This window comes from Dunckerocampus dactyliophorus, chromosome 8, assembly GCF_027744805.1.
Source record: "Dunckerocampus dactyliophorus isolate RoL2022-P2 chromosome 8, RoL_Ddac_1.1, whole genome shotgun sequence".
NCBI lineage: Eukaryota > Metazoa > Chordata > Actinopteri > Syngnathiformes > Syngnathidae > Dunckerocampus > Dunckerocampus dactyliophorus.
The window spans coordinates 9,608,701-9,622,312 of NC_072826.1; the positions used below are offsets into that span (position 1 = coordinate 9,608,701).

The 13,612-nt window shown below is 41.1% G+C and overlaps 1 protein-coding gene across 5 annotated transcripts in view; it reads left to right on the forward strand.

Annotated features, from left to right (window-relative positions):
- The first annotated feature begins 1,226 nt into the window (after positions 1-1,226).
- Positions 1,227-13,612, forward strand: part of LOC129186368 (tensin-2-like) — a 43,304-nt gene continuing 30,918 nt past the window's right edge. For 2 of the 5 annotated variants that reach the window (XM_054784579.1, XM_054784577.1), the window contains exon 1: positions 1,227-4,121. In XM_054784579.1, coding sequence (XP_054640554.1) covers positions 4,005-4,121 — 117 coding nt within the window. In that variant the 5' untranslated portion in view covers positions 1,227-4,004. The remainder of the gene's footprint in view (positions 4,122-13,612) is intronic. The other 3 variants (XM_054784574.1, XM_054784575.1, XM_054784578.1) reach the window with 2 other exon arrangements.

Consider the following 13,612-nt stretch of genomic DNA (forward strand, 5'->3'; position numbering starts at 1 on the left):
TGTAAGATTTGGTCAAACCTTTAAAGCAAGGGCTCTGAAACGACACACTAAATGCCGTTTGTATTGGAAGCACACTACAGTATTTGCTGTTAGGGTAAAAAATATTAAGAGGTTACTGAATTTTTTTGTGCACATAACACAAAATAAATGTAGCCAATTTCTACCTATTTAATGTCATGTTTGACAAAAAGGAATGACATGTAAAAGTGGTTCCACTCATCTGACTTGCAAAATTAAGATAATGTTTGAGTAGCACAAAAGGCAGCAGATCCAGTTCACATATTTAAAGTCAACAGTGTGTACATCATATACTGCAGTAAAACACTGTACACACAACTCAAGACTCAAAATTGTGTGTCACGGAAACGATGCAATATTACATGTTGACAAGTTTAAAAACATATTCATTGCATGGTACTGACATATTGATCTAAGTCACAGGTTGCAAGAACCTCTAGACGTTCTCATGGTGTGGTCTGCAAGACAAGATATTTACAGTGTTTCTTCAGTCGGGGCCCCCCCACTGCAACAAGTACTCCTGGTGGCAGCTGGTAAGGATCCTGCTGAGCTTCATTACACACACACACAGACACACACCACGAGGCTGCAGTGACATGACTGAAGCTTTATGCTGATTTACAAGTGTCAAATGTGTTGGGGGCGTTTAATTTTGTTGCAAATGTTAAAGCATCTTGAGACGTCATCTGTACTTCTGTGTAGAAGGTGTCGGACGTTTCGCTCCTCATCCGAAGAGCTTCGTCAGCAAACTAATAAGTGCTGGTAGCTTAGGCCTTAAATACAGTAAGAGTGGGCGGAATTGGTGTGCCAACACCCTCCTCCTATTGGTTCGTTACACTAAGCCTGCATTCCTCATCTTTACAGTGGTATAATCCTATCCTGTTATTCACACCTACGATAAAAGGGAAGTGTCGCTCCCTGAATTGGGTATGAACGACTCTGATACTGGCTTGTTAGCATCTACAGGATAACAGGATAGGATTATACCACTGTAAAGATGAGGAATGCAGGCTTAGTGTAACGAACCAATAGGAGGAGGGTGTTGGCACACCAATTCCGCCCACTCTTACTGTATTTAAGGCCTAAGCTACCAGCACTTATTAGTTTGCTGACGAAGCTCTTCGGATGAGGAGCGAAACGTCCGACACCTTCTACACAGAAGTACAGATGACGTCTCAAGAAGCCTTTTCCTCGATGGACAACTCCTGTACGACTGAGAGCCTACACAGACGAAATGTTAAAGCAGTTTGAACTAAATTGCACAGTGTTTTTATTGAATGAATTGAGGTATACAAACATTTATTGAAGTGTACATGAGAATAAGCATCTGGTCTAAAAGAATTCTTTCAATTATGTGGGTTTTAATCTAGTTTTGAGGCAAAATTGAGTGCACTACTTGACTACAACCAGGAGAGGTGCTGTTGATTTAATCTCAGCTAGTTTGCTGTCTAAAGAAGTGGTTGCTCTAATGCAAAACTCCTCCAGGACTGATTTTTCTGGTCCATACAACACTGGCATGGAAACGATTCATTGGTTCTGATCTGTTCCCATGGTTGATTAGGAAAATTTAATCCAGTGCCCATAGTACTGCATCATCATGTTTGTTTTCATCAACATTGATGTCCCTAAAGAAGACCACCTCCTTGTCCATTGGGCTTCAGCCCCGCCTGTGTGTGTCAGCAGCTGGTCCACACAGGAGGGTCTTTCTCATCACGACTGCTTCTTGTGTCGTTCCCCTCTTTTGACCCTTGAAAGGCCTAAAGATGAAGCTCCCAGACCTTTTTAACAGCATGTGAACACATGTGAATAAGACTGTCCCCTAATTTAGCTTGCATCCAAAAATTTGTCCCGCCTAGAAATCCAAATACCGCCTTTTACGGCATAACTGGAGGCTTAAAACTCCCTCGTAGAAAGACCTTCTTGTCTGAAATGTTCCATCTCCCAACGCAACAGCTCGCTTAAAGAAGAGTTTTGTCTGAGGAAGTACAGTGCAGCGTGTGTGTGACATAGAGGGAGAGTTGTGTTGTAGTGGATATTTTTTAAGATTTAAGCACAGAGCCAATCATTGTTTTCATCTCAGTGGAGAGAAGGAATGAATATCAGCCTATATCTGCTTCTTCCTATCAAAGATGATTAACTCTTTCAAGCATATTGAGATATCCTGATTGCACACAAAAGAACAGTCTGTGCACAATTCCTTATTTGGCACATGCATTGTTATACACTTGCAGTAACATCGACCCTGATCTACGTCGGAAAGCATATTTGACTGAGAGTAATAATCTTTAACGATGCCTGTGAATATCCTCGTTCATCCAGGTCATTGTATTCTCAGGGCATTGAATAGATGGTAACTTGACGTTAGCCTCTCATCCGAGTAGGCTTCATCAGTCCATGCTTAAAGACTAGGTGGGACACACACTAAACTAGATAGTCTGAGAGCTTGGTACACGATCCAATCTATTTATCCTCTAAAGGAGGAGGCAGGTCCTGACAGGAATGGTTTGGCTCTTCCGTGGTGTCAAATGACAACTGTTCGGATACAATGTTTGGGTGGTGTTACCTTCGTCCGATTCCCATTCAGATGTAATCATGGCCGTGGAACCACCATGTTAATTGTCATTAACATAAATACAATTTAATACAGTACATTGTATTCTCTAAATACATGTATCACTTTTCATACATCAAAAGTTTAAATTAAAGACAAATATGACATAAAATAGAGCAGATATAAAATATGCCGATATGACAGGCAACTGATATACATGTAGCTGCAGAAATAAATAACATCAAAAAACCAAAAAATCTTTTAAGGGAAAAGGAGAAACAAAAAGATACTATTAGAATAAATAAGTTTAATAATCTTATGTAAGATTTTGAATACTGTATTGCGACTTTTTTATTCTTTAGTCTTACCCTTTTCTAGAAAAAAACACATTTATTCTTGATAATTTACAACTTTAATGTCATAAAATTATGACAGATTGTCAAAAAATGAGACTTCCTTCGATGAGGAATAAAAAAAACAATCCATGACTATCCTCATGAGATTAGATTAATTTTAGATTAGAATATATAACGCTTGATATATATTTTACTTTTGAAATACTGTAACTTTTTATGCAAGAAAATGAATCTCATAACATTACTACAAAAGAATGTTGCTTTAATCGAGTTAAATCATTCAAACTCTGTAATATTCTTGTCTCGGAAGAAAAAAAAAGACTTCTTGTTAGAGAATGACTAACTTTAATCTTGATCTTTTAATCTTAATCTTTAATCATACTTCCCTGACAGTGTCATCGTAAATCGAGCCTTGTTATCTTCTCACAATGTATCTCACAGTGAAATTAGAGGAGGCCTAAGACGGCTCCAGTCTGAGGTGTGTACTGTTGCTGTTGTGCACAGTAAAAAATGCAAAATAAAAAAAGAGCGTTGATGGAACTGCTTGTCTGACAGCAGCTCTAGCCACTCATTTGCTCACTGGTTGTGTGGACGGCGAGAGAGTGAGAGGACTTGAAGTGAAGCCAACAGGGGAAGCGGAAGGGCCAGAAACAGCTGCCCCCTTCTCCCCCATGGAGAGACAGCAAGAGGAGCCTGATGGAGTGAGAGGGCAGATGACAGGAGAGTCTGTGAGTACAGGAGTGCAAGACCTTTGAGGGTCTTGAGAAGCAAAGAACCAGCAAGTGGAAAGGGGGAAGGGAAGCGAAGAGGTGGCGAGTGTGTGCTTGCATGCTTTAAGAGTGAGGAAACCTCGAGTGCGGGAGAGGAGAAGTGGAGAAAGACCGGAGGGTGACAGGAAGAGTTGTAAGAGGAGAACGGAGAAGAAGTCATCTTAGGAGAAGAGTGACAAGACACCAGGAGGTCTGATCATGTTGGAGTGGACGCAGACATCAGATATGAAGCTTTGAGAGGAAGCCTTCAAGTGTGAACAATTCAGATGGTAACAGAATTGTTGACAGAGAGCGCCGAATGCTGGAAACATGGGGTGCATTCACAGCCTGACCACCAGAAGGATTAAGAACCACGAGACTGACACTGGAGGGATCGCTCTAGTCACAGACACTGAGGTACTCCCCGAGATCCTGCAGCTCGCTGAGGTGAGTGGAGGAACAGCGCTGCTGCATGCCTGTAGATATAGTTTTCCAGTGAAGAAACACTTTTAACCTTTAATGTCTCAAAAAGCTGTCATAAGACATACAAATAATAAATAATGGCATACTGACGACAACACGTAGCAGCCAGTGTTACACTCCAGCATGGTTTCCCAAAAATCATGTACTGAGCATAAACTAATGCGAAGAACACAAAAGACAAAACTTTTTGTCCAGCGTTGAAGGACCTGTTTGATGATCACTAAAACAGCTTGGCATTTTACGCTTACAACCAGAGACCCAAAACTGTATTTGCAATCCATTTGGGTTCAGATCCCAAGTTTGGGGAGCCTCGCACTACTGTGACAAAAGTATTGAGACACACCTCTAAAATGTTGGCTTTGACCAGTGGGGGGCAAACCTTTTGACTCGCAGGCCACATTGCCTTGAAAAATGTCTCTGCCGGTTTATATATATATTATATTATATTACTTTTTATATTTTTATATTTTATATTATATATATATATATAAGACAATAAAACTCTCTTGAATCTCTTGAATCTTGATATATATCTTTATGTATATGCTTGGGTCCCTTTTTCCAGGAGTGCTTTAACATCTGGAGGTTGTTTTGCATTACTGCATGTTAGGTATTATAATGGGTATAATGGCACACCCACTAAAAAAAATGAAATTGAATTTTACAGGACACCCAGAATGAAGGATTTATTAAGAGTATGGGGACGTCGCTCCTCTTTGCAGAATTTCTTGCTTATCGTGTTTAACTGGTTCCAGACCCGGCCGTGATAAGTGAATTTCAGCGAAGTAGGATTCCTGAATATTTTTGTAATTGGAGCATAGAAAACCTGTTTAGGACCTTCTAAATACTGTTTTTAACATTATTAGAGCCCTCTAGACATGAAATAACACCCCTGTAGTCACTTTTTCACCTCGTATTACCCAATACAGCAGACATAATAAGAGTAAATAAGATATTTAAGACATAAATAAGACTCATGTTTGTGTGGGGATTAGGCATTTTCATTCGGGATTATTGTGCTTGTTGTGAGATAATTCAAAACTGCAATAAAAACTTGTTGTTCCGGGAATCAAGTCTGGTGTGTGTCTCATCGAACATTACAGTCACATTACTGACACCTAGTGACCAGTGCAGAATACTACATATCTTTAGTGTCTTTGAATGCCTTATCCATCCATCCATCCGTTTTCTATGCCGCTAATCCTCGCTAGTGTCGCGGGGGTATGCTTGACACTATAATTTATTAATTTTTCAGACATTCTGTGGACAGTAGAAGCTGTTACAGCTGCAAAAAGTCTTAATGTACTGGCTGGGTGTCCCGATACCTTTGATCATATATATAATAAAGCTCACTGGTGATGATCGCAAGGTCAGGTGATAACTGTTAATCATGTCCCGTGGGGTCATGGGTGAAGAGGAAGCGGTGTAGGTTACTATCCAGGGTTCGACCCGTCGTCTGTCTGTCTGGTGGCTTTACTTTGGAATGACACACACACACACACACGCTGCAAATGGAAGCCTCTGGTGAAGTTTTATGAAGCCTATAATAAAAAAAAAGTGTGTCGGTTTTGCATTGGAGGTCACACAGCCGAGTGTGTGTGTGTTCTCACATAACAGCAAATCACTGTGACATACTGCATATGAGACACTTCAACTAATGTGTGACTTTTTAAAATCACAAATGACCACTAAAGCACATGTTCGGACACGTGGTAATCTATGACGCACTTGGGGATATTTGCGTGACAAAAACATTAGCGAGATCACATGCGGAATCAAATTCCATCAGCATGGTTTTGCGCGGATGTGAGTGTGAGTTTCTTTGCAAGTGCGTGTGCCTGACGCTGCCAAATTATGATAACATAGTCTCTGCAGAATGGGTGGACTCGGCAGTCTTTAATTGCATACTTATGTATAACCCTGATTTTTTTCCCCTCTGTTCACGCTCTCTCACGTGCACACAAACAAACATTCCTGCACCTATTTTCAGAATTTTTGTGGCTCTTTGGAGGTGACTGGCCTTCCTCGTGTTATAAATACCCTCCTAGAACTGGAGCATACTCCTGGCTTGCCACCTGCTCCCGTCCCTTCTGGGCTGTGTGTGTGTGAGTGGCTCCTGCATGTCATCACTAGTAAGGTGTCACGTAAAAAAAACCCATACCGGCAATTGCATTTAGGATCAAGTGGGTGTGTCACTCTACTCAAGTATTCATTTACAGTGTGTGTGCATGTGGCACAGCGATGTATTTATAGGACCCTCAGCACTGGCAGTGTGCAGGCCCTCTTTAAACTGCTTCATTTCAAAGGCATTGTTGTTATGATATAAAATGCATAGCCTTTTTGGCAGCTTCCCCATACTCAAAAATTGACACTCAGTCGCACCTCTGGAAGGTTTTAAAGACCCCAGCCAATTTCACTCAGCAACATGACATTTGGTAGGATTGTCTCTTATGAGTGAACCAACAAAAAGTCTCAAGAACCCATGCGTGAAAATGCACAGGAACTACACTGATCACGAGGTGCAGTGATGTCTGGTGAGATACACAAGCACCAGATTTGACAGCAGGTTTGAATGGTCTCACAACAGGCACAATAATCCCTAATAAAAACACGGGCTGCTGTTAAGGCCGCAACCCATGCCTTGCTAAAACTCAACTCTGAATCCCTGTCACGTCCTGTCCGCCCACCACTGGCCATCCATGGGGAACACATGTATAGCAACACACACGAGCATGAGTTTTATTTTTGTCTTAAATGGCTTTTTTCTATTATGTTCCCCATACTGGGTAACATCAGTCTAAAGGTGACTATAGGAGTTGTATTTCGTGTTTAGAGGTCGCTAATAATGTCAAAACCCATATTTAGAATGTAGTAAACAGGTTTTCCAACCACTAAGTGCAAAAATATTCCATTCATAAATGTACTACTTTGTGGAAATTCACTTATCACAGTCGGGTCTGGAACCAATTAACCGTGATAAACGAGGGATTACTGTAAAGGTGTTTTAAAAAAGAAACTCATCTTAGAGAATTTCTTCCATTACTACTAAATTTGACGAACATACAGTGTATACCAGGCAGGTAGGTGACTTTAAACTGTGGAAAAATGAGTTTTTCTCTCAGCATGTGGCGTACAAATGTGAGACAACCTTGCCCTAAAGACACCCCTCTGCCATTTCTTGTATCATTGTCAGAACACATAGTCGTGACAGGAAGTGGATAAAAATGACAAGAGTCACACCTTATTCTACTCCTTAGAGGTAGTTTACCTGATTAAATTTAAATTCTGACAAGGTGTATAAGATAAATTGACGTTAAACAAGCTTTTATTTTCGACAACTTGTGTGGGCAGAGCATGGCAGCAAATACTGGCTTTCACCATTGAGCATCAAACTGTCATAACTCTCTTCCAGAAGCTCAGATCGCCCTCAAATGTCTTAAACATGCATAATTGTTTTAGTACTTACTAACAGCAATGTATAAATCTTCCAAATGTATAATGTAATGTGTTTCTGGGTTATATATAGGTTGGATGGCTATTGCAGTCATAAGACTTTGTCACACATACTGCATGTTCAGTACTGTAATGCTAAAGAATACTTGACATCCGTAATGTTAATTCCATGTTAATGCTGAGAGATGTGACTGTGCCAAAAAGCTAAAAGAAGAATACATCTAGGCCTGTCACGATAAGACATTTTGCTGGTCGATAATTGTGCTACACATTATCGTCGATATTCAATATTATCGCAACATTTGTGTGCACATATTATCGCAACATTTCTTTAGGACGCCCCCCCCCACCACCACCACCACCACCACCACCACCACCACCACCTGTGTGATCCACATTAGCTTGACACAGAAGTTGCAGAAGTTGCCTGTATGTATGTTTTTGCAATGTAGCCAGCGACACTGTTTACTCTTTGGGTGTGCACCATTTTGAACTGTTTTGTTTATATTTGCCGAACCAACGCCCCAATACGCGTTGACTGTCAGGACGAAGGCTCCACTGCCCGCGCACCTCCATCACTGTTTTTTTTCCCCCAGTTGACAAAACTGTGTCGGTGTTCATGCGCTCACCATGTTCATTCTGTTTGAAACCAAAATATTCCAACACTGTGGCATTCGCTTTTGTGCCGTCATTCATGTTAGCGTATGCTGGCTCACGGAGCTAACTGCAGATCGGGTAGTAGCCATAAGCATATGCCATGAGCATAGAGTAGCTAGTAGCCCCGCCTCCACAAAGACAGTGAGTGAGATGAGCCCACTCTGTCCCTTCATAGCACTATAAAACAAATGCTACATACAGGTGCAGGGTGAACCCCCTTGTCATCCAGCCTGTGTTTCACAGATAGACGAGCAGACACGCATACATGCACATGTCAATTTATCACGAGCGTCGTAATTATCGATTATCGTGACAGGTTTAAATACATCACAGCATTACTGTACATGCTGCAGCTTCATAGTATAGCTTTGAATACAACAGTGGTCGTGGCTCTGCATGCTTGGAGAATGACATAGACTGGGGCTGTAAAAGTCCAAAGGGGTGGGGCCCTTTTTAGCTCTTAATACGTCAATATAAGACTGCTGCTGCTCCAGCACTGCTGATAGTCATGGGATGCCCTGGAGATTGGATGTCCCTTAGGTCTCCTTTCACTGTAACACAAACAGCATGGTTGAAAACATCCAGCCATCGATTTTCTATGCCGGTTATCCTAATTAGGGTCGCGGGGTATGCTGGAGCCTATCCCAGCTGACTTTGGGCGTGAGGCGGGGTACACCCTGGAATGGCTAGCCAATGGCAGGGCACATATAGACAAACAATCATTCACACTCACATTCATACCTATGGACAATTGAGAGCCACCAGTTAACCGAACATGCATGTTTTTGGAATGTGGGAGGAAACCGGAATTCCGGGAGAAAACCCACGCACGGGGAGATGCCCAAGCGGGGATTCGAAACCCAGTCTTCCCGGTCTCCTGACTGTGTGGCCAACATGCTAACCACTTAAACGCATGGTTGAAAACAACTGCAGCAAAATGGAAAAAATATCTACACTGTTGAATCTTTCATAGTTGTACTACAGTGTGTGATTTATTTTTGCATTTGTGCTTGTTTGACTGGCATTTTCAGCAACCAAACCCCAACACTACTATTCAGTAGTTTTCTTGACTTAAAAGGTTTGTTTATCTATGGACCAAAATATTGACGTTGAGATGCACTGTGAGAATTTGACCACTAGGGGGTACCCTTATCATGAAATATGCTGGTCTATCCTGACAGCAGCGGTACATTATACAGTATATACAGATACAGAGATATATATATATATATATATATATATATATATATATATATATATATATATTGAAAAATTGCTAGAATTTGCATTTTGCACATTTGGATCTTAATGAGGTTTTAAGTAGAGCTACAATATGCAAAAGCAAGAAGGGGGAGTAGGACAAAAAGCATTTTGGAAAAGTAATTTATTAAAAACAACAATTCAACTGAAATAGGCTGTTTATCAGCTGATCACAAGTTTAAGACCATCGATCAAAAAATAACAAAAAACTCTCCAAACCAGAACAAAAAAAGGACTCAGTAATTAGTAGCTCACCGTTCTTGTTAATCACTTCAAAAATAGGTTTGGGCATGCCTGATGCAAGTGTTACCAGGAGGCTAGTGGGAACATTGCTCCGAGTGGTGAAGATGGCTTCACGAAGGGCATCAACTGTCTGGAACTGATGGCCATTTTTATAAACTTCCCTTGCCATCCATCCCCTAATGTACAGTACTCTATGGGATTTTAAAGGGGAGGAACATGCAGGATGGTCCAAAAGAGTGATGTTATTCTCCCCGAAGAAGTCCTTGGTCAAGCGAGCATTGTGCACTGCAGCGTTGTCCCGTTGAATAACCCAGCTGTTACCACACAGACGAGGGCCCTCAGTCATGAGGGATGCCAGCTGCAACATCTGCACGTAAGCAGCCGCCCTTTGACGACCCCGCAGCACCTGAAACTCCAGTATTCCGCTGAATGAAAAAGCACCCCAGACCATGATGGACCCCCCTCCACTGTGGCGGGTAGAAAACATCTCAGGTGGGATCTCCTTGTCATGCCAGTAACGTTGGAAGCCATCTGGACCGTCATGGTTACATTTTTTAACAACAGAGAATAAAACTTTTTTCCACCTTTCAATGTCCATTGTTTGATGCTCTGTGGCAAAGTCTAAATGGGCAGTTTTGTGGCGTTGAAGCAGACGAGGTATTTGAATTTTTTTTTTTAACCCTTTTCCCGCAGATCTGATGGTTATTGCGCTGCAGTCGGCACCAGCAAGGGCCTCAATTTGGGTTGAAGACCGCCCTATGTCTTGATCTTTTTTTGGGTCTACCACTTGACTTTTTTGTTCTATAATGCTCAGGAACTTTCAAAAAATGTAGAATGACTGTCGCCCGAAGTCAGCTGGGATAGGCTCCAGCATGCCCCCGCAACCCTAATGAGGAAGAAGCGGTATAGAAAATGGATGGATGGATAGAATGACTGTCTTACTGCACCCAACCTCAGCAGCAATGGCACCCTGTGAGAGGCCTTGCTTGTGCAGCTCGACAATCCGACTACGTTCAAAAAGAGAAAGCTTCTTAGCTTTAGCCATCAGGAGGGCATGACAGTGTGAATGCCTGACAGAAAATGAACACTTTAAGCAGATTTTGGCTTGTATAGCCTGTGTTCTTAGTATTGATCAGGTGATAAACAACCTATTTCAGTTTTTTTTTGTTTAAATTACAAGTTCCAAATGTTTTTGTCTCACTCCCCCTTGTTGCTATAACATATTGTAGCTCTACTTACAACCTCCTTAAGATCCAAATGTGCAAAATGTAAATTCTAGCAATGTTTCAACTGGTCTTAACATTTTGATCAGGAGTGTATATAAACCACATTATATTATTAGGTGATGTTTTTGAAACAATACTGAACATATAGTACAGTGTAGTATGTGCTTAGTATATCTGCCACACAGTCACGTGGTTCTGGGTTCGAATCTCAGCATGTTCTCCCTGTGGGTTTTCTCCACACACTCCAGTGTGACCAGTTCAGGATGTACTCCGCCGAACCCAAAGTCACCTTGGATAGGCTCCAGCTTACCCGTGTGACCCCTGTTCAGGATAAGCTTGTTAAAGAGAATGTACAACATCCAACAAGTAGAGAGGTGAAAAACAAAGATGCTGAATACCTTAATTAGGTGTCATTTAAACATATTTTGCATTGCTGGTCCGACATAGAAATTTCAATGGCGATCAGTTGAAAATTGTGGGTTTGGAGGTTCTCTGAAAACAAAGGTGCACTCTCCGTTTGAAGAATTGTCTTGCACAACGAGTGCAAGAGTTTGATGCAAAGTAATAACAACCATCTGTTCTCGAAAAATTGGCATTCAGCGTGCAAACCTGAGATCTTTTCAATGAATGGTCAAAAACAAAACGTTTTCACAAGAATGTGCAGCTTTAAAACACTGACTTGTTGAGCGTTAAACTTATGAAATCCCGCCCCATGAACATACCGCTCTGAACCAGCGGGATTAAAAACACATGCATAATATTGGAGATTAAAAAAAAACAAAAAACATCCCCAGCATCATGTGCACTAAAGTCCACACGATGTAACCGAAAAAAGCTCAAGGTAGAAGTTGGTACTTGATGAATGATGCATATCTACTCATAATGAATTTATACTCCATTCACAACACATTAGGGAAAGTGCTCTTTTATAATGCATTGCAATGAACGAGCTGGTTTCACCCCCACAATTCAAGCGGGCGTGTGTGAAACTGTGCAGTGTTGGTATAATCAAAAGGTGCCTGTGTAGTACAGTTTGCAGTGAAACACCCCACCAGTAAGGTACGTTTTGGCGTTGGAAAAAGCCCCCCCCTCCCCCTGCCCACCCCCAACCCTCCCACCACCACCACACACACACACACACACACTTTTTTTTTCCATGGCATGGAGTCATTTTGTAAATAAACGTTAAGTGTGTACAGGTTGGATGGTAGGCAGCGCCTACACACACACACACACACACACACACACACACACACACACACACAATCCTATTCCTAATGTTTCCAGGCACCACCTCCTATACATCTGTGGAAACACTGAATGGTTTAAAATCATTCATTCCATTGGATTGGAGGGTGTGGCCACAATGTTCAACAAACTAATGCACTTAGTTGTAAAAATGCATTCATTAAGACCCCCCGACTTTAGTATATTAATATTTCTTTTGTTGTGGATATGCATCCTAATAGTCTTTTAACACTTTTACCTGAAACCAGACATAAGGTAAGATGCAGAGAGGAACCAAAATACTCTTTTGGGTGATGTTAAAAATTTTTGAAACCCATGTTTAAAAAAAAAAAAAAAAAAAAAAGCTGCAGTTGATCAGAAACCTTCCATCAGTTAAAGCAACAATGTGTTGTATGAGTCATTTTGACAGAACACAGGCTTATTATAACGGCAATACTGTTGCTGTTGTTGGCCTGGCTACACAAGCATCTACTACTCGAAATACTGCCGGACCAGCCAGGACACCTCTAATGCTGTGTTTGGGGTGGCCTCGATGCTTACGATAATATTGAGAGTTATGTGCCGTTCTAGTATTTCAACATATTGAAATTAAAATAGAGTCCAAATTTAGGTATAAATAGTTACGGGCTTAACAATATGTTCATTTATGTCTTAAGTTTCTTAGTATGGTTTAAAATCTTAACTGTGTCAGTTGCAAGAATTTACAAAATAATTGGAAATTATACGGGAACCCGGGATAGAAAAAAACAAAAACACTTTCTTCCTACTAATCAATAGTATTGCGTAAGGGTGGCACGAGACACCTAACTCACGAGACGAGGTGATGCATGAGATTGGGTCCACAAGAACTTTAATTTTCAGAAACGTACAGTGAAAAAATATGACTGGGCATTCAAACTTTATTCACATGCGTCAGAAAACAATGCAGGCGCCTTTTGAAATGTTATTGCCCCACAAATGGCACAAATGATATTATTGTCGAAACTATAAACTGCTAATGTTACGATAACATACTGTATGACAATACATAACAGTGATATATCACATTAATGCAATATTAATGCAATATTGATATGTCATCTTTCACTCTAAAGTTGTGGAATTACCGTTTGTGACATGTATTTTCTCACAGGCAATTCGTACTGTCAAACGTTTGCAGCAATTCTTGAAATGCTGAGGTGGGCAAGTTTGTTTAGTTGCCTTTTATGTGACTACCACTTTTGAATACATTTGGCATACTGGCTCGTTCGTGCTGATGGACTCACCTTGCTTGTTAATACAGTGTTCCCACATGGGTGCTGTGGCATTTGGCTTTGCAAGCACTGCTCCTCACAAAACTCCACTGTTTTGTTTTGTGTGTATGCTAGC